The 26,439-nt window shown below is 40.7% G+C and overlaps 1 protein-coding gene across 1 annotated transcript in view; it reads right to left on the bottom strand.

Annotated features, from left to right (window-relative positions):
* Positions 1 to 420: 420 nt before the first annotated feature.
* Positions 421 to 26,439, bottom strand: part of klf13 (Kruppel-like factor 13) — a 50,639-nt gene continuing 24,620 nt past the window's right edge. Inside the window, exon 2 of the mRNA XM_039773579.1 lies at positions 421 to 914. Coding sequence (XP_039629513.1) covers positions 616 to 914 — 299 coding nt within the window. The 3' untranslated portion in view covers positions 421 to 615. The remainder of the gene's footprint in view (positions 915 to 26,439) is intronic.

Here is a 26,439-nt window from a genome sequence, read left to right as displayed (position 1 = left end):
TGATGGGTCTTCATGGTAACAAATCATTATTTCAACATAAGGAGGCCATCCCTGAGAGGGGATCAAAATTCAAACCAGTTGAATTTCAAAGAGTAAAGTGATGCTTGTGTTGTGCAGTCATTTAAGTAGTTAAAAAATAACTGGCTTGGATCCTGAGCTGTAGAATTGAAGCTTGTTTGCTTAAATAAAGTTGAATGATAATTAAACATAAACTGTTGCTTTAGACTTTTAAAATGTTTAACGAAATGTTTCTGAGGAAAAAATAACTATCACTATAATTACCCTGGCAACTTTCAGAAGTGTGAAATTCACAATTTTTCATATATATATATATATATATATATATATATATATATATATATATATATATATATATATATATATATATATATATGGAAAAAAAATAAAATGTATGCCAGCTGGAAATGTTTGAGATCATTTTCTCAAGGGATTGCACTAATATAGGCAGCTATGTACTTTTACAATAAGCAGATTATTAGCAGTTCTGACAGCTGTGCAACATGAGAGTTACAAAAATAAAATAAAAATTAAAAAAATCCACAAAACTGGGAAGTGTCTGGCAGAGGAAAAGTGCAGGCGTTCAGTGCAGATGGGCTAAGGCGAGCTGGCAGGGCTGAGAGTAGGACTGGAAGCGTCCGAACGGCTGTAGTCGCTGAGAGAACCTGTGCGGGTGTTGGCTCCGCTGCCGTATGGCCGCTTCAGCATGCTGGGTTCAAAGTCGGAGTGCCGGCGGGCGTGCTTCATCAGGTGGTCGCTGCGCATGAAGCGTTTCTCACAGAGTGGGCAGCCGAACTTCTTCTCCCCAGTGTGTGTGCGGTAGTGGCGGGCGAGCTCATCCGAGCGGGCAAACTTCTTGTTGCAGTTGGGCCAAGTGCAGGGAAATGGCCGTTCACCTGAGGGAAACACAGAGAGGGAGTGTTAGTTTTCTGCTCATTTTCACATTCTTCTTGCTGTAAAAAAATGAAACGCAAACTAAAAGAAATGGACTAGGCCCAGCTTGCACAACACTGCTCTGCCTTAAGTGCAGATTTGTATAATTCTGTTTTAATTATGACACATACAGTATGTCAACACATTCACCCTTGAAAGCTGATGCCTTATTACACTAACGGTCCTTGGGTGTGATCAAGGAGCACACCATTACTATAACAGCTACCACATCATATAACAGTTGCTTATAATGTATATGCATAACAACAATAACTGCAATTTTAGTTAAATCTAGATGAAAAAAGAGCAATGTGGGGGCAACAAGGTAGAGGCAGCAGACCAGAAATGAAACACCTCACAGCAATGGCGTCTAACTGAGGTGTCTTCTGTGTGGAGTTTGTTTGGCTTTCCACTGACACTCTTAACACTTACGTTCCATTAAGTTGACCCCATTAAGGTTTGTTTCCTACCTTGCAACAGAGAACAGCTCCAGTCCACTCTGACCCTGAATTGCATTAGGCGAATGAATAGATTGATATTACATACATGAGCACATCCTCTGATGGATCCCCACCACCACCGCCTCCCACACCCTCTGGCTTTGGTCATGGACCCATTATTGCTGGATTGGGATACAAAATTAGAATCAGAATTACACTTATTGCCCAAATATGCTTGCATGCAAACAATTTGACTCTGCTGTCTTGATGACTCTAAAGGAGAAGTCAGTCAAAATGCCATGTTTTATTGGCTAACTGAACAGATTACAACATGTAAGCTTTCAAGGCAACTCAGGCCCCTACTTCAGGCAAGTTGTAGACTACCCTTATGATTCATTATCATCTTTCTGCCTTTAACAGCAGGTTACACAACTCCTGGTATTATGAATAACATAACATTCTAACTTAATCCATTTTAGGGTCATGTCAGGCCACAGTCTACTCTGTCAACATAATGTGTCAAGATGGAAACAAGATTGTCCATCACAGGTCCACTCAGAAATCCACATCAGTGCAGTGCCAAAATCAAATCTGCGATTCATGTAGAGAGCACACCTTTGAGGATGAGCATCTGGAAAAATAACAACCGCGCAGAATGGGGGATTTGAACAAGGAGTGCTAAATCCTTGAAACAACAGCACTGACCAATGCACTACTACTGTGTGGCCCCCAACAAGTATGTCATTTATCATTGTTTTTTACCAGAGATAAAGGACAAAGGCATGAGAGCTGCCAGAAATAATCAAACTTGGATAAAACGTTTACTAGGAACTACATGTAAATGCAGACAGCCTGGCAACTTACAGACACAAAATGGGTAGAAGAAAATGGAATGATCTGTGTTGAATAAGTGGCCATTATGGACTGTTCCTCATTCCTAAATTCCCTATGGTAATTGTTGTTGTTTTTATTTCTTTTTTAAGTTTCCATGTAGACAGGAGGTAAATTCACACACCCATGACTCATGTAGATAAAATCAAGGCATGACTTACTAAGAGTAAATTATTTAATGGGATTGTCAACTTTGTTAAAAAGCTATAGATTTTCATAAAAAAAGAAAATCCGCCTCTGTGGGGATTAGTTATGCAAATACAGGACTTTGCAAATCTGATGAAGGACTGTGGGAAAAGGGCTGGGTTGCATGTAGTTTGTTGATTATTCCTAAACACCCTATTTAAATGACCTCACTGAGATAGAGAACAGTACCAATGCATATTAGCAGGTTATATATATTGTGGCATCCGGCCAGGGCTGGAGCCCGGCCGGGACGCCCAGGAGGACCGGAGGAGGGCTTGTACCTCCTCTAGACCGCGAGGGGGCGACCGCCCTAGGTTATGTTGGGGGACCTTTATTTTGAACTTTGTCTGTGTATTCACAGAAGTGATGTCAAAACTCTTCTTAAGGGGTTCTCCTCCTCATGGCTGACACTATATATATATATATATATATATATATATATATATATATATATATTGTGGCACACGGCTGGGGGTGGTACACAGCCGGGACACCCAAGAGGACCTGGTTGCTTTGGGGGCCACGGGTGCAGAGCTTTGAAGCTCAACCCTGTAGGGGCCTGTGGTCACCGCCAGAGGGTGCCCCAATGCCTGGAGAGCCCTGGACATCAGCACTTCCGCCACACCAGGAAGTGCTGGGGAGAAGAGGAGCAGGGACATCTGGAGTGCTTCCGGGGATACAGCCGGCACTTCCGCCACACTGGGGCATGTCGGTGGAAGAGTGCTGGAGCATATCCGGGGGGACATAAAAGGGGCCGCCTCCCTTCATTCAGGGCTAGAGTCGGGTGGAAGAGGACAAGGAGAGGAGGCGGCCTGAAGAAGAGGCATAGTGTGGTGTTGGCCTGGACTTTGGGGGAGTGTGTGGGTTGTGTGGCACTTAAGACTTGTAAATATTAGTTGTAAATAAACGTGTGGTGGTTATTAGTAGCATGTCTACCTGTCTGTGTCCGAGGCTCGTTCCACAATATATATATATATATATATTATATATATATATGTATATATAACACCTCCATTTAGTGAAGCTATCATGAAATGCTCAAGAATGCATACATAACAAAAAAAAGGAAAAGCAAGGCCTTATAGTATACTGATAGATAGATAGATAGATAGATAGATAGATAGATAGATAGATAGATAGATAGATAGATAGATAGATAGATAGATAGATAGATAGATAGACTTTGTTTTGTCCCCAAGATGTAATTAAAACTCTGCAGAATCTCAAGAAAAGTATAAGTATTAAAAAAAACATACCCCCCCAAACACACAGAAGCAGATGTCTTTGATACTAGATTCAGGAATTGACTTTCTGCTAGTAGAGGCATCTCACCTGCTTTTCTTTAACCCTTTTCCTGTAGTTATGTGCATCTCTCAGTGCCCTTTGCACTCTTGATATGACATGAAACTCAATTTTGGCCAATGAATAAACTTGGATTGGGCTTCACTTGTAACCAATGAATGGAGGGGGAGGCGGGTCTTTAATTCATTTGCTCAGTCATGTCTGAATGTGTTCCATTTTACTTCACAAGAGTATTTTCTGGAAGTGGTTTATTTAGCAATATTTTAGGAAAAAATACAAGTGTTTAGGATGTTGCGAGCATAAAACTGGGTGACTTGACATGAGATTTTGTTCATTGATTTTTCTGATATTGTTTACTGTTGTCCAAAGCCGGCCACCATGTATGCTTATATTAACAGAAACCTGGTTTTCTCCATTTTGCATGAAAATATAACCAATTTTCCCTGATCATCACTACAAATTATTCGGCATATGTAACATACTAAAAAGTATAATTTTTCGGTGGCATATTTCTTTAAGGGACAACATGACTGAGATGTCTCATGTTATCAAGGCAACATTTCATGGAAGATTTAAAATTTGTTCAACAAGAACAGAAGTACAGATGGAATGCTAATAAGGAAGCAAATGTTGGAAAGCATTACCTCACACATAGAACAGTAGATATATGAAACAAGTAATAAAGGAAGTGTTTGTTGTTAGCAAATTTATACAGATTGATATTTTGGAAATATTAGGTAAGTAAGAAATAAGGATCTTTGTTGAGCCAAATAACCTTTTCTCGTCTCAGCGTCTTCTGCATAAGGAAGGGCTCTCGCCACCTGCAAGTAGGTGTTTCCTGCCTTCCTTCATACATTCACTGACATGATCCCCTCCCTTCTTATTGTGGAAATAAAATCCGTTTCTGAAAATACTGCCATCTCTGAGTCAGTTAGGTGTGCCACTAGTCACACCCAGCAACAGGGGCTCTGTTAAAAACATATTCCATTGCCTTATCATTACAAATTTGTCCTAAATTGGCACCATTTAGAAAATCACTTGAAATAATATAATCAGAATGCAGAACTACAAAAGAGCATTTGGACTTTGGTCATTTGAACAAATGGGATTTGGACAAAGAGACAAAGCCACAATGAAAGCAAAATATAACCTTAAAAAGGGTAATAATTGTGAACCATTTAAAAAAAAAAAGAAAATACTAAAAATTTTAGAAATGCTTGGATTTTAAAGGTGATTTACAGTTTTCCAGTGACATTATCTGCTCAATTAAACAAATACACACTCAGGAAAAGAAATAAATGGCCATTTAAAAGGCAGAAACTAGCATTCTCACCATAGAACTCAGAATACTTCTGTGTCACAAATGGGACCACCACCACCAGTCACCGTCCTGCCATAACCAAGGTGTATTGCTATTTATTATGCAAGATGAATATGTTTTAATGTTTTCTTCTTTTGCTGAATTTTCGTAAAATATCAATAATCTAGCAGAAATCCATATGAATATAAAAAGCCACAGGAGAGCCACACTTTGCCCGCCGCCTCCCCACTTTTTTTTTTTTCTTTTCACGTTTGTATTTAGGAGCCCCCCTTCCCCCAGCAGCTAAGCCATAATAATCACTGGGTATGGCAAGTCTAGACAACCCCAGTCTGCATCCTGATCTTAACGGATTCACCTTTTGATGAGCTGTGCAGGGGGAGAGCCGCTCATAAACACTTACATCATCCTGCATTCAAGGGATCAATTAATCCCGCCAAGGGGCCCTAAGTGCTTGCAACCATAAGATCCTCAGTAGTCATCTTTCAACTTTCTATGTTAGCTTTTCTTAGCTAAAACAAACACACACACACACACACACACACATACACATTACACAGGCACACACAAACAAAGGAGTCCTGAAAAAAGGGGCCTCTTCCAAGAATCGCTGGCCTGTTGACAAGTACTGTTATTAACCCTAGAATGGCCTTGAGGTCACCATAGATAAACAAATCAGCTGCAGCGCTGCCGGTCGTTCGCTTCTGTGGCTTGTCCTTTCTGTTTATGTGTACTGTAATGTGGTTTCAGAATGGGACGCTCTGCCTAAAAGAACAGACTTCCTGTTCTGAAAAGGAAAAGAGGAGCACAAGGCCCGAGACGGAGGTCTGAGCCAGGGAAAAGGAGGTTTCCAGGAACTGGCTTAGTATCGGGAGCATTGTCAGAAGGCAAAATGCAATCAGCATCTGCATGACCATGGGCAAGGAAGGGTGGGCTCCACCTGTAACTAGTGTAACCCTGAATGAAATGCTAAAATATCCATCCATCCATTATCCAAACTGCTATATCCCAACCACAGGGTCACAGGGGTCTGCTGGAGCCAATCCCAGCCAACACAGAGCACATGGCAGGAAACAAACCCCGGGCAGGGTGCCAGCCCACCACAGGGCACATACACCCACACCCACACACCAAGCACACACTAGGGACAATTTAGATACTCATGATATTGTACACTCACGCTTGCTTAAAGTACAGACGCCATGTCATGTCCTGAACAGGGTAACTGGGGAAGGGGGGTACTGGAGCCGATCCCAGCTAGCAAAGGGCACAAGGCAGGAACAAACCCTGGACAGGGTTCCAGTCAATCATAGGATGAACACACACACATACACTACAAACCACACACTAGGAACAATTTAGCATTACCAGTTTGCCAACTTTGGGCTGTGGGAGGAAACCCACACAGACACGAGGAGGACATGCAAACTCCATGTAGGGAGGACTCAGGATGAAAACCCTTGTCTCCTTACTATGAGGCAGTACAGACGTCACTTGTGAAAACTGAAAACGACGTACTTTAAGTGTTCATTTAATTGCATGCAAAGCAAATGACAATTGAAAAAGAAACTTTTCTTTATATTTTCTGGACCTGCTTTTTTCCTCATTCAGGCACATGACAACTCAGAGTAAGACACAAAGCCAAATGTAATCCTGTAGCAGGCCACTTCAGGGCAGGCTGGGGTTGCCTGATCCTTAAAAACTTTTACAGTCCAAAGATAGCTCAAAAATTGAATAGTGATGCAAAAAAAAAATAGGCCAATACCTGACACAAAGTGACACACCAGTTAGGGGGGCATTGGCAGCGATGAATTAGGTACACACCATTGAAGACTTGGGGGCATCCCCCTTGGAGATTTGAGAGTGAAAGAATGAGGTGTATACCGTTAAACAGTGTGTAGGTCTCCCTTCAGAAATTTTATAGAACAATACAATTTGTCAAGAGGTGGGCAAGGAAAGGGGTCCCAGATGGATTAAAAAAATGGTAATAAAGGGGAAGAGGGGGTTTGAAAAATAGCCTAAAATACAGCATTATTTTTAACAAATTAGTCTAAAAAAATCCAACCTGCAAAATTCCCCCGTGGATACCAATCAAAAAATGGCCAACTGGGCAGAAAAGCTAAGGACTTGGAACACTGGGGCAGACTCAACGTCAACAGCACACATTCTGTTTGGAATGTATGACTAATTGTCAGATAATCTGTACACACACAACTACACAGTATATATATGAAATGATAAGGTCAGTCTGTCTCTCACACAATTACTTGCAAACTGCTAGGGCTAGAAACTTGTTCTTGGTCTTAATTCGAAAGCTAATTACCTGATATGTTCTGGAAGTTTAAAAAAGTTTAGGTAGCAGCAACATAGTGGTGATAACCTGTGGCCATGAGTTTACATCAAAGTGATTGCGGAACCAAGTATATCGCAAAGGCCAGTTATATGATGAAGTAAAAATTGACAAGCAAGAAGTAATCCTGATTGAAAAATTTTATGTAGCAACAACCTGGTGGCCATAAAGGACAGCAAAGTGACACGTGGTCATCTGTTTACAACAAAGTCATCAGGAAACCATTTGATAGCCATCATGATAGCAGAAAGAAAAAGTGGAGCAGTGACAACTCCTGAGGGTCAGGAACATCATAGAAGGCAATTAAGTAATGAATAACGAGAAAGAATAAGCAGACAAGATGGTGAAGCACATAGACAAGCATCATGATCCTTGTGTCCAGAATTCATTGTTAATTGTAAGTATTGTGTTTATTGATCAAAGAATTAAACTTAAATAAAGGACAGCAAAGTAACTTGTGGTCATGTCTTTATGGCAAAATGATTGCAAAATCAAATGATAACAACCATGACAGCAGAAAGGAAAAGGACAGCAGCAATATCTGCTGTGTGTCAAGCAAATTAAAGGAGGTGAATAAGTGATGAAAAATGAGGAACAGTCCTGAAGACAGAGCAATTGAGCATCAGACAAGCACAATGGCACCTAGGCATGCATGATAAAAGTCCAGGACACAGAATGTAAGAATGCCTTGTAAGTCCATCTATTGAGAATTCCCCCGGACACAGTACATAGGTGTAAATTCTAATATTTGTAAACAACAGACAGAGAGTTGTTCATATCAAGCCTTTTGTAGTGAGAGGAACCTGTAAGAACCAGAGGTCCACGTGTTTCACTAGTCTAAGCATACAATTACCTGATAAATTAGGCTATGTATCTGCAGCAGGACCTGGCCAGATGAATCCCACATAAATGTTCAAACGACACTTACAGGGTCTCATGGTTTGGTTTTGGCTTCACCTGATTGTAAAGTTAATTTGGGAAGACAATATATCCAATAGGAGTAGGAAGTTTGATTTAGACTTTGATTGTGCCTATGTATCAATGCCTTTGTTTTTGTACAACACCTCTTTGGGGAGCCACCTGCCCATCACAGTAGGGACTGTCCTTAGCCCTATAAAGGTGCAGGTTTCCCACAGCTCCTAGTGGTTCATTTTAAATGCGCTAGGGAAGGGCGAGTGTTCTTATATTCTGCTGTGTTTTTGTCACTTCAGTCATTCTCTTGCCCATTTAGTCCTGAACAGGGCCACAGGAGGTGCTGGCACCTAACACAGCCAGCATTGGGCATAAGGTAGAAACAAAACCTGGACAGGGAGCTTGTCTGTCACCGGCAAAAACATCTAAACACACCACACACACACAAATGAACCCCAGCCACACACTTGGGCCAATTTAGTATTGCCAATCCACCTAACCTGCATGTCTTTGGATTGCAGAATGAAACCGGAGCATCCGGAGGTAACCTAAGTAGGTAGACGTGAAGAGAACTCAACACGGGGAGGATCCAGGTGATTTTTGTTATTTTTCTGGATTCCTGAGGTTTTTTGCTCTATTTTCTGACCATTCTTTGAATTCTGTACTGGCACTTGGTTGCTTTTACAATTGCCTTTTGTGGGAATTGTATTTCTTCAGAGCTTTCTGTGAAAGAATTTTGTATTTTATAAACATCCTGCATTTGTCCTTATATCTAGTCAGCATTTGACGGTATGGGAGAATATTACAACTAGAACTAAAATTTGTAATCCAGACACTAAAAAACTGTCTGAATTCATCCATGTTACTGCCTCTGTTACCAACACTCTGATTTTGAGCCAGTTTAAGCTTAGAATGCAGGTGACTTCAAACAGGGGAACATTGGAAATAACACACTTCTATCGGCATCTTCCATTTGTGGATACCTTTAAATGTAAACCTGTGGCACAACCGGGCAGATCTGGTTATATGTTATTCCCACCTACAGCTCACTTATTATCAAAGTTGTCTGTCTGTCTGTCTATCAAGCTATCTATCAGCATACTATAAGGCCTTGGTTTTCCTTTTTTTTTGTTATGTATGCATTCTTGAGCATTTCATGATAGCTTCACTAAGTGAAGGTATTATACATATCTATTTATCTGTCAAAGTGGCCAAAGTAGTGTGAAGCCTTTAAAAACAGCCAGGGAAGCAGGCTAGAATCCCACCAGCCTCTCCAGAGGAAGTACACCAGAAGTCAGCCTAGGTTTCCACCTTCCACTTCAAAATCATAGTTAAAAAAACACTGTAAAAAGTCCTTAAATACACTCAAAATGCCCACAAGGGAGGGGATCACTATCAACCCCTGGCTTGTGCTGAGCAAGAAACTTTACAAAAGAGGGACTTATCGGAAGAATAAGAAAAGTACAACACAATAATTCATAGGAGCAAAAAATACTAACAGGCAATCCAAAGCAAACGAGTTCCGATACAAAGTCCACGAGAAAATCCAGGCATAAAAATCATCGAGAGCCAGAGATTAAAATTAAATAAGACACAAAACTCACACATCTCACCAAAATCCACCAATGTGCATTCAAAATAAACCACCCTAGACTTCAATTCTCATCCTGCCTCTATTGGGCGAGGGCAGTCCCTTCACTGTGATGGACAGGTGGCTCCGCCTCTTGAGGATACCAATCAGCTAAACCTTCAAGCCTTTGGTTTGTGGAAAGAACCCCAGCAGTTCTCACCATCAAACCAACTCAGCATTCATTTTTCTCTCACACACCCATCTGTCACCAGGGTAACCAGAGAAAATCCCAACTCAACCACAGGAAGACTGTATGGACTCCACACAGATGGTGAGTGGTCTGGGATTTGACCCAGGGTCTCTGGTAATGTGAGGCAACAGCACTAACCAGCACACGCCCATACCGCCCAGCTGGCATCATGACATGCTACTTATAGGCGTGACAGTTTTCTGGGAAAGCTCTGCGGGCCCCAGCTCTGTGTACAGTGGATTTTCTCCTCATGCCAGTGAACAATTATCTACTTAAGCTGAATGAGAATCACATCAGACATGTAAACTCTTCCTGTTACAAACAACTGCTATCCATCTCTAGGGCATGCAGTTACATCACAGGCTGTTAAGTTATATAAATGTTCTCTTTGACTGCCAGTGGGTCAATAAACAGAATCTATGATTGCACAAGTACAACGTGAAACGCTGGTGAAACAAATGACTGCAAATATAGGAGGAAAGCATTAGAGCTGAATCTTTTAAGTAAAAATCATGGCTTTTCAGGGATTAAAATGATTTATTTTAGTACACCATTTTAATTAAACATTATTGCAAACATAGCTATGTAGAATAATAGGACCAGCAAATAACTATAATTATATAATATGCATTTCAGCAGTATGCCAATAAATTATAACTGAGAACATAAATGTGTTCTAGACTAGAATTTTTATATTTGCAGCTCATCAGAAACATTTGTGCTTTCTTCAACATTTGAAAAAGCAATCTCACAATAACTGTATTTGCCAGCCGAGCATTAAGGTGATTTCAATAAATTCTCTGCAGCTTCCTCACTCCTTAATCCATACCCATTTAATTACAGTCTTTATTAAGCACAGTTTTAGGAAACATCTGATGTGCTTCAGGATCTGCAGACCCCTGGGAACCACAGAGTCTGGACATTCATTATGGAATATGACTTAATGAAACATTAATAAGTTGTTAATAGGTCTTGAAATGCAAAATTATATGTTCAATTAAATTAAGGATAGTTTACAAAGTGATCTCTTGTCTCTATGGCTCTTCAATGGTATGGTGTAGGTGCCTTCCAGATATAAGTCCCAGCTCAGCCCCAAACACCGTAGCATTTGCATGGTCCTTTCCTCCTTCAAGCTTGCTACAGTAAATTGACCCAGTGTGAGTGACAGTGAAATTTTGCATTACGACACTACATGGTGGATTTATATCTCATTCACAGTTGGTTCTTCTGTTGTGCCCAACACAGCAGGAATAAACCATTTCATCGAACAGTAGGATGGAACTTGAAGTCACTTTCAGGGCCCACCTAACCAGAGTCGTAGTGGCAACAAGCTGGACAGATTTCTCTTTATCCTTTAAGGAATTGCAGCCTTTTCTGTATCATTCCCAGGTCCTTGCATCAAGAGTTTTATGGGGCTCCTTGAAATCAGCCATAATATCTGTCACCGGCAAGGAATCAGTTTAGGACGATGCTCTCACTCTCTCTAGTCATCGTTTCAGATATGACAAAGGTAAGTCAAGATCTTAGGACCATGTAATTATGAATAGGAGGCTTTGTCATCTAACAGAACCGAACAAATCAACCAGTCAAGGGCAAAACTACTAGCTGATGGGCTTTTTGTGCAACACTGAGTGTCCCTCTCAGTTTCTGTATAATTTTCAGGGGCTCACATCAAGTGTCTCCTGAGGCTCCTTGAAGTTGGCCATGCCCAGTATACCACCAGCAAGAAGTATCCACGAAGCAAATTACCCAGATACCAAAAATATTTCAGTTGGCTTCTTTTGATCTACAGGAGCATTGGTTCTACCCTTGGATTGAAGAGCTCCTCACCCTGAGCTCCACATAAACATGTCTTCTTCAGTTTCATCCCCTCTGCTTCTATCTTGTTGCACATTTTCATCCAATTGTCCACATGCCCTAACTATCATAGTCTGTTTCTCTACAGTACAACAGCTATCACCATCACACCAACTCAGCATTCATTGTCTTCTCACTTCATGATACTTCACACACCCATCTGTCACCAGCAAGGAATCCGCTCATGACGACGCTCCAACTCTCTCAAGTCTTCCTCCTTGAGATGGCAGAGGTACGTCACAATATCAGGACCATGTAATTAAATTGCCAGCTTTGTCATCCAGCCTAACTAAATAAAGAAACCTTCAATTAGCCAGCCAAGGACAAAGCTACTAGCTGATGGGCACCTTTTGTGCAACACTGAGCGTCCCGATCAGTTTCATTGTAGCACTTTCTGTATAATTCTCAAGTGCTTGCATCAAGAGTCTCTTGATTGCCCTTAAAGTTGGCCATGCCCAGTATACCACCAACAAGAAGTTTCCAGGATGCATATTAACCAGATACCCCAAAATACTTTTCTTGGATTCTCCTGATTTAGAGAAACATTGATTCTATAGTCATTGTCAGTTTTTTTGAGAATGACCCAAGTATTTTTTTCACAAAGTTTGCTGCTTCAGTGTTTTTAGATCTTTTTGTCTAATGTTTCTGTGATATACTGAAGTATAATTACAAGCATTTCATAAGTTTCAAAGGCTTTTAATGACAATTACCTTATGTTTATGCAAAGAGTCAATATTTGTGGTGTTGGCCCTTCTTGTTCAAGACCTCTGCAATTCGCCCTGGCATGCCCTGGCAATCAACTTCTGGGCTAAATCCTGACTGATGGCAGCCCATTCTTGCATAATCAATGCTTGGTGTTTGTCAGAATTTGTGGGTTTTTGTTTGTCCACCCACCTCTTGAGGTTTGACTACAAGTTCTCAATTGAACTAAGGTCTGAGGAGTTTCTTGGCCATGGACCCAAAATTTCAATGGTTTGGTCCCCGAGCCACTTAGTTATCACTTTTGCCTTATGGCCCGGTGCTCCATCATGCTGGCAAAGGCATTGTTCATCACCAAACTGTTCTTGGGTGGTTGGGAGAAGTTGCTCTTGGTGGATGTTTTGGTCCCATTCTTTATTCATGGCTGTGTTCTTAGGCATAATTGTGAGTGAGCCCACTGCCTTGGCTGACATGAATGGTCTCAGGATGCTTTACTGTTGGCACCACATAGGACTAATGGTAGTGCTCACCTTTTCTTCTCCGGACAATCTTTTTTCCGGATGCCCCAAACAATCGGAAAGGGGATTCATCAGAGAAAATGACTTTCCCCCAGTCCTCAGCAGTCCAATCCCTATCTGTACCATTTGCAGAATATCACTCTGTCCCTGATATTTTTCTTGGCTTCTTTTCTGCTCTTCTGGATACGAGGCCATCCTCCAAAAGTCTTCGCTTCACTGAGTGTGCAGATGCACTCACACCTGCCTGCTGCCATTCCTGAGCAGGCTCTGCACTGATGGTGCCCCGATCAGCTGAATCAACTTTAGGAGATGGTACTGGCGCTTGCTGCACTTTCTTGGGCGCCCTGAAGCCTTCTTCACAGCAGTTGTGGAAATGGATTTTTTGTGATTAAGTTAATTTTCATGGCAAAGAGGGACTTTGCAATTAATGGCAACACATCTGATTACTCTTCATAACATTCTGAAGTATATGCAAATTGCCGCCTAAAAACTGAGGCAGCAGACTTTATGAAAATTAATATTTGTGTCATTCTCAAAACTTTTGGCCACAACTATACTTGCAGAAACCCTTGGATTGAAGAGCTCCTCACCCTGAACTCCTCATAAACATGTCTTCTACAATTTCATCCCCTCTGCCTCCTCCATTTTGTTGCACTTTTTCATCCAATTGTCCACATGCCCTAACTATGATGGTTTGTTTCTCTACAGTATAACAGCTATAACTGTCACTCCAACTGAGCATTCATCATCTTCTCACTTCATGAGAAGGAATCTGCTCAGGGTGATACTCCCACTTTCTCTAGTCATCCTTCCTTCCAGAGGTAATATCTTTACTAGCTCAGATTCAGTGACTGAAATAGAAATAAAATTTGCCCTTGGCATAACTACTCAAGTTTTAAAGTATCTACACCCCAATCAGCCACAACATTAAAACTACCTGCCCCATATTGTTTAGGTCTTCCATCTAGGTATAGACTCCACAAGACCTCTGAAGGTGTCATGTGCTACCTGGCACCAGTTGGTAGCAGCATATCCTTTAAGACTTGTAAGCTGTAAAGTGGTGAGCCGCCATGGATCAGACTTGATTTTCCAGAACATCCCGCGGATGCTCAATCAGAATGAGATGTGGGGAATTTAAAGCCACGTCAACACCTTGAACTGTATGTCACGTTCCTCAAATCATTCCTGGACATTTCTTGTAGTGTGACAGGGTGCACCATCCTCCTGAAAGAGACTACTACCATTAGGGAATGCGATTGCCATGAAGCAAAATACGTAGTCTGCAGCAGTCTTTAGGTAGGTGGTACATGTCACATTCACATGAATGTCAGAATCCAATGTTTTCTAGCAGAACATTGCCCAGAGCATTACACTGTCTCCACCAGTCTGACTTCTTCCTATAGTGCATCCATCTTCCATCTCTTCCCTAGGTAAATGATGCACACACTCTCGGGTATCCACGTAATGTAAAAGAAAACGTGATTCATCAGACCAGTCCAATTCTTACACTCACATGCCTATTGATGGGGCTTTTGGCAGTGGACACGGTTTAGCCTGAGCACTCTGAGTGGTCTGCAGTTACGCCAAAAGCTGCGATGCACTGTGGGCCCAGACACATTCAATTTTTCAGCATTTTGTGCTACAGTAACTCTTCAGTGGGATTAGATCACTACCAGATTTGATATGTACCAACCACTTCATACGGGGAACATTCCACCAGACCTGCCATGTCAAAGTCGCTCAGATCCTTATGCTTGCTCATTTTTTTTCCTGCCTTCAACACGTCACCTTCAAGATCTGACTGTTCATTTGATGCCTAATATATCCCACCCCTTGACCAGTGCCATTGTAACGAGATAATCAATGGTATACACGCCACAAGCCAGTGCTTTTAATGTTGTGCCTGTATATGTAAAATGCTAAAGATTGTGTTCATCTATCACACAATTATTTGTAAACCACTTTACTTTACTTTATTTTAACACCCTTACATCAATGTTTGGTTGATAAGCACTAGTTATGACAGTTCGATCAGTGGTATGCTCACTGTGAGACGATATTTTTAATACAAAAAACAAAAGAATGTGTTTACCAAAATCAAAATGTTCATCTTGCTCTATATGCACCACCAGAACAAATAAAAGACTATTGCTAATCTCCCTGGACACAGTACATACATTTTCACTTGCCTTCAATTTTAGCACCACAGGTCTGCATTTTCTAGTCTGATATAAATTGTACGTAAGAATGAAAAGTACATGTAATTGTAGGATCTCTTTCTGTTTTATACTGTATATAGTCAAAAAAAGGGCCTTGCACACTGTAAGTGCCAGGTAGGATTATCTGGCATCCCGTCCGGGATAAGTACGGGACCCTTACACGGACAGGACCACAAGATAAAGGAGCAGTGGGGGAAGGCTCCTAATTTTGAATATTTCTAATTTCTGTCCGACAGATGGCAGCAGGACCTTGGGAATAACGTGGAAACCTGCAGGGCATGATGGGAGTTGGGTGACACCAGGGGTTGCACCAGGGATTCACAAACCTTAATTTCGGGACTTCCGCTTGACCCAGAAGAGCTTCCATCGGGCTATGCCCTGACATCTGAAGTACACCCGGGTCAGACATAAAAGGAAGCCATCCAGCCTCCTCCAGCTGAGTCAGAGTAGGGAGTAAGGTGAATGGGCAGAGGAGGGAAGAGAAGAGAAGAGAAGAGAAGAAGATTTGCTCAGAATTATGTTTGTGCAACCTCTCAAGAAAACTTTTGTGAGGTATTAGCCAAAATAGACCTCTTTGTTTTGAACCCGTGATGGTCTTTGTGTTGGTTGTTCCCATGGTTGGGGGATTGTTAGCACCCCTTATCAGTCACAACCCTTAAAACAATTCAAGCTACCTTATTTTTCCATGTGAGTCATATTACAATAGAGAGGCCCTGTAATGTGAAGGTGAATGGCACCATAAAAAGTAAAAAGAATTTAGTCATGGACAGCTACTTGAAGGTTGGATGTGGAAGCCACTGTTATAGCAACTATAATATTCTAGTTGTACTGTATAGACAGTAATTAATGATGACATCTACTGCTGGACTCAATGTGCCCAGGTTATGACATCAACCTGTATGAGAAGGTGACATCAGACTGTAAGAGTGTCACCCACACCTATCAGCTGGCACTGTAATTAAATGGCCTGCTGTTTGTGTATTTTGTGCAGACAGAAGGCTGATTATACCTAAAACTGAAACCTGGCATACAACATTAGGAGCTTTCAATTTGGAGCTTCCGTTCTCTTCCAGCCATACCTATCAGCATTCCTGTTTGGCTTATCTGTGAACATCAGCCTGAAGGTACATCAAGGGCAACAAAGCTATGGAAGTCCATGAAATCAAAAAGCAAGATATCAAGATTCATAAATGCTTTCTATAATGGCAGTGCTACCATGCAAGGCCACTGGCTTCCTTTTCTGGAATCATCAATATCAGCACTTTTGGTTCACTTACTGAAGAGAATGTGATGAGGAACAGTGGCTGCTCTTTACTTTTAGTCTTTGAGGGTGGATAGAAGAAGCTTATAAAATTACGTTTTATCTATGTGTACTACTACTAAAAGTTATCTTTCTAGGACAAGGGATACTTAAAAACACCCCTCGTTCCACACGACCAGCTATGGGCTAAAAGAATGAAACGTTACACACTGAATACACTCATATCTATTGTACTGCAAGAGCTTTAATGTCTTATTGAAGATGACAATATTGCTAAGTATTCCAGCACAGTACAGGCAGAATACGGTCAATGGCCACGTTTGAACATTAAAACAATCTAAATGACAACAGGTGGTTATATAAATAAATTTGTGCTCATTCCTTCCATCCATCCATTTTTAAACACACTCAGACCCCATCCATGCTATTACATTTGAGTTCAAAAATGCAGACATTAGTCTTCATTTTCGATTTTTGTCTACATCAAGGGTCGGCAACCTATGGCACAATTTTCAATGGCACTCTGAATGACTCATAAAAGAGAAAAACTTGATGTTCGCTCTTTTCAAGACTCTTGGACAAATGAATATAGATTTGTACAACAAAAGGATCGTGCTGCATGTACATAATGCTATGAAAATGTCGCGTGTCGTACGTCAAGTGTACAAAGACATTATCAAACTAAACATCAGTCCACGTTTAAAAACTCTGAAGAGAAAAGTGAAGCTATAAAAAGAGCTGTTTTCTGGCTTTAAGAAACAAACTACTTATTTTAGTCAAATAATTGAAACCAAAAATAAAGCAACTGAATGTAGTTATAAAAAAAATTGACAAAACATTATTTTAACATATGATCCATCCATCCATTTTCTAACCCGCTGAATCCAAATACAGGGTCACGGGGGTCTGCTGGAGCCAATCCCAGCCAACACAGGGCACAAGGCAGGAACCAATCCTGGGCAGGGTGCCAACCCACCGCAGGACACACACAAACACACCCACACACCAAGGCCAATTTAGAATCGCCAATCCACCTAACCTGCATGTCCTTGGATTGTGGGAGGAAACCGGAGTGCCCGGAGGAAACCCACGCAGACACGGGATAACATGCAAACTCCACGCAGGGAGGACCCGGGAAGCGAACCCGGGTCTCCTAACTGCGAGGCAGCAGCGCTACCACTGCGCCACCGTGCCGCCCACACATATGATCCTATGTATTTTAAAATATTAAATGAGCAATAATATAAGATCCAGTTATAACCAACCAATTTTGACACTATAGTGTATATAACAAAATTGGTAGAATTATGTCGCCACACGGAATAACATTGTAACATGGTTTCAGCACGACACGGCTCAAAGGTTGCCGACCCCTGGTCTACATGATCCCAACATATTCAACCCCTGAAAATGGAGACCTCTGAAAACACCCCAAAGAGCCATAAACTTCTCTCAGCATTGTGGTGTAGCTGAGTGAAAACACACTTTTTTTAAAAATGCAGGCTCTAATTGCGGTCTGATTTGTTTGTGCCTATTCTGGGGCCCTTTCCTGATTGGATCGTTCTCATTACAATGTCTCATTCTCTGATTGGTCACCATTCACAGAGGAAAAACATATAACATAGCAGGCACAGAAGAATGGCTTTTTATGGCACTTGTTGTGTTGCTTACCTGTATGCATCAAAATTGTGTTTTGTGCATGCTGAATGCTGCATACAAAAAAGTAATTTACTGATCACTACAGCTTTGTGATAAATCCCATAACTGGTGCTGTTAGACTGCCAGTTTTGTGTAAGACATCTATTCTGTGCCACACTCATACACATTGGAAACAGCTTGAAGGTTTGAGTGGCTGTAATTCTCCGCCATGACAGGAGGTGACACTGTGTACTAATGACCTCTCTTCTTTCCCTTCTGCAGAAAGGATAATTGACACCATTCAGTCTGACGTTACTTCTGGAGTTCATCCACTTGAATCCACCTCTTCCTCCCAGAATGCCATCCTAGTCATTTTACCTAAGATGGAAGCTGGCATGCCTCACTTTTGCATTTTCTTTACATTTATTGCTTAGACATATATGGGGCCCCAACACTCTAGCCTCTAAAAGTAAAGGTAATTTGAAAATTACAGGGTAATGCCAACAGATAGAAGCTGGCACAATACAATGTGGGTAGTTTGAACACACACAGCACTCTTCTCTGCTACTAGTCGAGTTGCAGCCGGGGTCAGTCCGCTGCAGGGTAGTACCATTGTTGAACAACACGCCATAGTGAGATTTGCTTGGACAGAGGGAGTGAAACCTGCTGAAATTCAACAAATGTCTGTAGGGTTACATCCAAATTTGCAGATAGTGGGCACAGCCCCCTGCTCTACCCATCCCTGGAGTGGAAACAGTGGCATTAAAAAAATAGATGGAAGAGTTAATTATGTATTAAATGAATGTATTATTTATGAAGTGACCATCCATTAATGTTTTTTTTTAAACAGACAAAACACAGATGCCATTACACATTATTGAAATTTAAAAAATAAATAAATAATCCGGGTTTATTTTACGGCCAGTACATAATGCAGCACAGTTCATTAAATATTTTTTAAACATAATAATACTGTGGAGATGCATTAACTACTAGAATATCAATTAATTCAACTGATATGACCTACAAATCCAAATGGATTTGGTTTCATGCTCCGCAGTCATTTGTCATATTGAGTAATGAAGCACAAGGGCATCACTAAGTACTAATGAGATTAGCTAACTAATGACGCATGTTCTAAATTGGCATCTCAGAGAGTTCATAACATAACATTCTCATCCAGTGCAGAGGCACAGGGGGCCACAGATTATACTTGAGGGTGTCAGACTCAGCTCTGGACTGGGTGTCAGTCTGTTTTAGGGCACACTAACACATGCGTCCACACACACTTGGGCACTGTTTGCAGTCACCAACTAACAAAACCTGCACATATTTGGGAATGTAGGAGGAAAACTGGAGTGCCATGAGGAAAAGCGACACAGACATGAGGAGAAAGCATAAACAATGACCTGGTGTGACACTTGATCTGTGAGGCATTAATGCTACACACTGGACCTCCATGGTCCTGCTAGACATATTTCCGAATCTGATAATTAATAACATTAACATAATAATAATAATAATAATAATAATAATAATAATAATAATAATAATAATAATTAGTGAATATGTCAAGCTTGGAACTAACAGATATCCCAGATTCATAACGAGATACAAATAAACAGAACTCTCTTGTCAAAATTGGTGAAGAAATCAAATGCCTTGTCCACAGACAGTAGCATCTAGTCTCAAAGCCACCAAGAGTAGGGATGAAAGCTTCAGTAATCAATGAAAAAATTAACAACCTCTTATCAAGACCACTCCACGGTGAGTTCTACAGACAGATATCGAACAACTGTGTCGACAAGAAACTGACCTCTGGATGGTTGTGAGGGCCAGATACAGAGTCTCAACATGGCAGCTCATAATCAGGCACTTAACACATTTAACACTTGCTGGATACTCAGTGCTAGCATCAAAAGAACACACTCATCGACACAATCGGATAGCTAGCTACATGCACTGGTCAATGCTCCACGAGTTTGGTTTCCCAGTACCGGGTCGAGATGGAGAACACAACCATTACGTACAATATGGCTGTGAACACCAGTCATACCATTGGAGCCATCTGACCAGCCATCATGACAAAAGCAAGAGCCGATGTCTACTCATCAATAACATCATCTCAGTCAGAGGGGTACAAAAACCTTGTAAAAGGAAAGATCTCAAGATCACAAATTCATGTGTGCTTCAGGTTGTAATCATGAGTGTTTGGAACTACTTGACTAGGTCTGCAAAAATATCTTAATGAACTGTTAAGTAAAGTGAGTGCCAGCCATGTGCAGAACTGCCCACATAGTTCATAAAGTTCTCACCATTGGACAAGTAAGACCTAAGAAACCTGGTGGGTTCCCAGTAAAAAGCAAAAAACACAAACTGTGGAAAAAAAAAACCACAATAATAAAAAAAGGCATTGCAATATTATTTTCTAAAGAAAATTGTTCACTTTGAAAACTGAGAAGAAACGTTTCATTTTATCCTGTTTCTGGCCCCTGCAGCCCTGAAGTGGATTGCATGGGTTTCATAATGGACAGACAGATGGACTAATGAACATTATTCCCCATAGGAGACATCAATTGACAGTGACATGGCGGCTTCAGCTTTTGTGGACCTTGTTCATCTGTTACACTACCAGTCAAAAGTTTTAGAACACCTCAGTTTTTTCAGTTTTTATGGAAATGCATGCTTGTTGTCTTGATGTTTCATGAAATCAAGGCATAGAAGAAATTAACAATGGCAAATGAAAAAAATAAGTGAAGGAATTGTTAAGTGTACAAAACTTTATTCAGATTTATGATTCGTCAAAGTAGTCACCTTTTGTAGCTACAACAGCCAAACTGTGGCAACCCTTTTTATTTAGAATGTCAGTCACTCTGTGCAAATCACAGCAAAAGAACCCCAGACCATCACACTTCCTCCTCCATGTTTGACAGTTGGTGTCACACACTGAGGAATCATTCTTTCACCAACTCAATGGCGTATAAACACCTTGCGTGATGAAACCAACATTCATATTTTGAGTCATCAGGCCATAAGACTTTCTTCTATTCTGCAGAAGTCCACAGCCGGTATTTCAAAACCCTATTTTGTCCTTTAAGAAATAGTTTTCTTACGGCCACTCGTCCTATCAGACCTGCAGCACAAAGTCTCCTCTTCACAGTACAAACTGAGATTTAGCTTTTATCGACCTGCACTGTTAAGCTGTGCATGAAGCTGTTGTGCTGTGAGGCGCCTGTGATCACACAAGCTGCTGACCCTCAGAAACTTGGCTTTTGATTGGCTTGTGACTTTGGGTCTGACAGATCTTTTCCTATCAGAGTTTCTTCCAGTTTCCAATTGCCTTTGGATAGTGTAGGACACCACTGTACTCACTGACACTTTGATTTTCTTATGCAGTTTCTCTAAATTGAGGCCTGCACTTCTAAGGGTAATAATGCACTGCCTCATTTCATATGTTAATTGCTATTATCACTGGAATATTGTCCAGTTAGTACTTCAGAGGGTGAAGTAACACAGTCTGTTCTAACTCAGCTTTAAGACACACAGAGAGTTTTAAGTAATCAGCAGAAGTTGGGACACATGTGTAAATTGTTTGCTTCAACTTGCAAGGCTTCATTTACTACAATTGCTGCAGAACATCGGTAGTTAGTTGTTCCCTGAAGAAGGCCCATTTTTAATATTCTGATATTTCCTTTTTTTCAGTTTTTGATAACCTAAACTTTAAATTTAAACTTCTGGCAGTGTACTGCTTAACCTTTCACCATTTTAAGTCATTCATTGCATTTCAACTGTTTACATTGGGAAAAAACTGGCAAAACGTTGGTATACGTTGACCAGTAGTGTATACCTCTGTAAGCAGCTGTCTGTCCACCTTTAACTCATTGTGTTCCTTCATGAGACCTTGGCTGAGCCTCAGTTCAAAGCTCTCTAGTGTCTTAAAGGTTCAGTGGAGACCATCCCTCAAAAAGTTAATGGCAGGATATACAGTAACAGCAATGAATGTTGCATGATTTATTTCCGCAGACTATTTTTTCGCTACATTCCTTATAGCCAGCTTTGTTTTGTCTGCAAAATAAAAATCAGGAAACTAGCAATGGGTAACCAGGAAGTGCAGTCTAGAAGGACATTGTTACTTATTTATGGAAAGCCCTGCAGACAAGCTTTTGCTGACAAACAATACTTGATTCTGTTACAATAATTCTGTTATTCTTTATTGTGTTTGTTTCCTTAATCTCCCTATTCCAGTTATTTAGAACTATTTACTTCCCTACATATATACAGTGCCTATAAAAAGGTTTTACCCTCTTGAAAGTCTTCCCATTTTATTGCAACACAACATTGAATTGCAGTGGATTTAATTTGGCTTTTTTGACACGGATCAACAGAAAAAGACTCTTTAAAGTCAAAGTGCAAACAGATCTCTGCAAAGTGGTCAGAATTAATTACAAATATAAAACACAAAATAATCGATCACCTAAGTATTCACTCCTTTAAACTGACACCCCTAAATCATCACTAGTGTTAGACATCACAGAATTGACTCAATGGAGGTCATCTGTCTGAGGTTTCAACTGATTGTAGTATAAATTCTTCTGATCAGGAAGGTTCAGCTTCTGTGGCTTATATAATGATCTAACATACACAATGAAGACCAGGGAACACTCCAGGCAACTCCATGAAAAGCACAAGTCACGGGATAAAAACAAGAAAATATTCAAGTCACTGGATATCCAGTTGAATCAATCATGAAGAAATGGAAGGAGTGTGGCAGAGCTGAAAATCTACTTCGAGCAGGCTGTCCACAAAAATTGAGCGATCATGCAAGAAGAAGACAAGTGTTACTGAGAGACTTGCAAAAACTCTGAAGGAGTTACAAGCTACAGTTGTTACTTTGGAGAGACTGTGCAGACAACTGGTGCTTCACCAAACACAGCATCATGGGAGAGAGGCAAAGAGAAAAACAGCTTGTGACATCTCGGCTAGAGTTTGTCAGAAGGCACACGGGAGACTCTGAAGTTAGCTGGAAAGAGGTTCTGTGGTGTGATGAGACCCACTTTGAGATTTCTGTGCACCAAGCCAAATGTCTTGTTAACACTGCACAATGTCAAACACACTATGGTGGTGGTAGAATCATACTGGGGGGATGCTTTTCCACAGCAGGCCCTGAAAGGCTTGTGAGGGTAAAAATAAATTCAGCAAAATAATCCTGGAGGAAAATCTGATGCAGCCTGCTGGGCGCTGCAGATGAGGATTTGCTTTTCAGCAAGACAATAAACCCAAGCCTAAAGCCAAAGCTAGAAAGGGATGACTTAAAAACAACAAAGTCAATGGCCGAGGCAGAGCTCAGACCTCAATCCAAATGACAATTTGTGGCTGGACTTGAAAAATTCACGGTCACCATGGATCTTGTCAGAGCTTGAGCAGTTTTGCAAAGAAAAATGTGGACACATGGCCATGGGATGTGCAAAATTGATAAGAAAGAGACCTGAGCACACAGACTCAAGGCTGTCATGGCTGTCAAAGGTGCAATACTAAATACTGACTTATGCAATCAATTATTTTCTGCTTTATATTTGTAATTAATTCAGACCACTTTGCAGAGATCTGCTCTCACTTTGACATTAAAGAGTCTTCTTGTATCCACCCCCTGATTGGACCTTCCAGATCAGGTGCATTTATACTACAACCAATTGAAACCCCTCAAATCCAGACAGGTGGTCTCCATTGAGCGAATTCTGTGATTTCTAACACCAATTGGCTGCACCAGTGATGATTGAAGAGTGAATACTTATTTTGTGTTTCATATTTGTAATTAATTTAGACCACTTTGCACAGATCTGCATTCATTTTGACATGAAAGCGTCTTTTTCCATTGATCAGTGTCAAAACAGCCAAATTAAATCCACCATGATTTAATGTTCTATAACACTAAAATGTGAAAACTTCCAAGGAGTTAATACTTTTTCGAGGCAGTGTGTCTGTGCTGTCTGTGAACACGTTCAGGGGGGCTTCTTTATGACTGTGTGTTTGTCTGTGGACACAATAATTTACACAAAAATCATTCGGTCTGAACGTCTAGCACCTTGACATAATTACTACCACTTGAAAATCCTAAAGGTCTGTTAATTTTAAGGAGAATGGCTCCAGTCGGCTTCGCTCTACAGAGATAATGTAAGTTTTGTAGTTTTGTGATTTTAGGGTGTAGCTCAATTTGGGATGGAAAATATACAACAGATACGATTCTTCACTTTCATTCCACATCCCAGAAATACTGGCCTGCTAAAATGTTTTTCCACTAAAATCACATCTTTCCATAATGAAAAACTTATTTAATGAACATGTCAGATTTTTTTAACTTGCACAAGTTTACAATACATTTATAGTAAATGACTTTAAAAAACACAGCATTACAAAAGAGCTGCATGACTGACTATGCTGCACTATTTTTGAACGGTGTAATTGTGCCTGACAGAGATGCCAATTTGGCATTTTATTTTTTTAACAACAATGTGTGATCCTCACACAAGTAAATTAGTTTTGTGTTAATGACAAACTGTTACATAATGTTACAAGTGAAACTTGGAGGAATTGTTTATTCCTGTGAATGGTAATGCCGAAAGAATTTTTTCCAAGCAGAATACTGAAGTCCCGGCTTTGAATTTGAGGACAAGGGTACACATCAAGTATTGTATGCAGTGTGTTCATATTCTTCTGGATGTTTTGCCCACAATCCAAACATATATTCATGTTGCCTGATATGCTGATGATATAACATTTCCTGAACCAGGGAGTCGAGTTCAATCCCCGATAATTAGAGAATCATCATTGCTTGTGTGGAGTTTGGATGTTCTCCTTGTTAGATTCATTTGTTTGTCTAAATGGGCCCACTGTGAATAAGTGTGACTACGAGTGCGAGCGGCTCTTCAGACGTACTGACATCCCACTTAGAGCGGCATCTGTCTGGTGGCGTCAGAATAGGTAGCAGCTCCCAGTTAAAGTGAAGACTATAAAAAAATCACTTACTTTACATTTATCTTATCATGGCATAAATTATTTTAATAATTAACAGCTGTAATACGTTTATATGAGAATGGGTGTTTTATAGACTTCTACCTATCTATGTACCTTGAAAACTCTCAGGTGAAATCTGATGAACCAGTGTGAAAAGCACTAATTTAAAAATTGACTTCACTTCAGGTTAAATTATAAATTTATAAGCACTGGCCCTTTGTTGGATGAAGTGGGCTACACATTTGGGGTGACGGGTAATACAGCTGGAGCCCATCCGGGCTCGTATATAAGGGGCTGCCTCCATGCATTCGGGGGCAAGAGTCGGGTGGGAGAGGACAGAGCTCAGAGAGAGGAGTGGAGGTGGCCAGAAGGAAGGCACTGGGAAGAGAGGCCTGGGCTTGGGGGATCGGTGCTGGAGGCACTGGGCTGAGCACTGGACTAATCTGTAAATAATTTGTAAATAAATATGAGTGTATTGGGTGCAAAACCATTGTCCATCTGTTTGTGTCCGGGTCACGTTCCACAGTGAACAATAATGAAAAGCATGCAATGACGACAAAGAGAAGCAACTTAAACGTAAGACAAGTGAGGAAGCCATGCTTGACCATAACACTACCTGCCAATTACTCTTGTTTTACATAGGGCCTATCTATCTATCTATCTATCTATCTATCTATCTATCTATCTATCTATCTATCTATCTATCTATCTATCTAGTACCTTTCATATCTATCAATCTATCTATCTATCTATCTAGTACCTTTCACTATCCATCCATCCATCCATTATCCAACCCGCTATATCCTAACTACAGGGTCACGGGGGTCTGCTGGAGCCAATCCCAGCCAACACAGAGAGCAAGGCAGGAAACAAACCCCAGGCAGGGTGCCATCCCTCCACAGTATCTATCTATCATACAGTATAGTGCCTTTCATTATCTATCTATCTATTGTATCTTTCATATACTGCCATTCATATCTATCATATAGTGCTCTTCAGTTCTATCTATCTATGTGTATTATATAGTGCCTTTCATTATCTATCTATAGTATGAGCATCACCAGAG

This window comes from Polypterus senegalus, chromosome 12 (assembly GCF_016835505.1).
Source record: "Polypterus senegalus isolate Bchr_013 chromosome 12, ASM1683550v1, whole genome shotgun sequence".
NCBI lineage: Eukaryota > Metazoa > Chordata > Cladistia > Polypteriformes > Polypteridae > Polypterus > Polypterus senegalus.
This window is presented reverse-complemented; position numbering and strand designations above follow the sequence as displayed.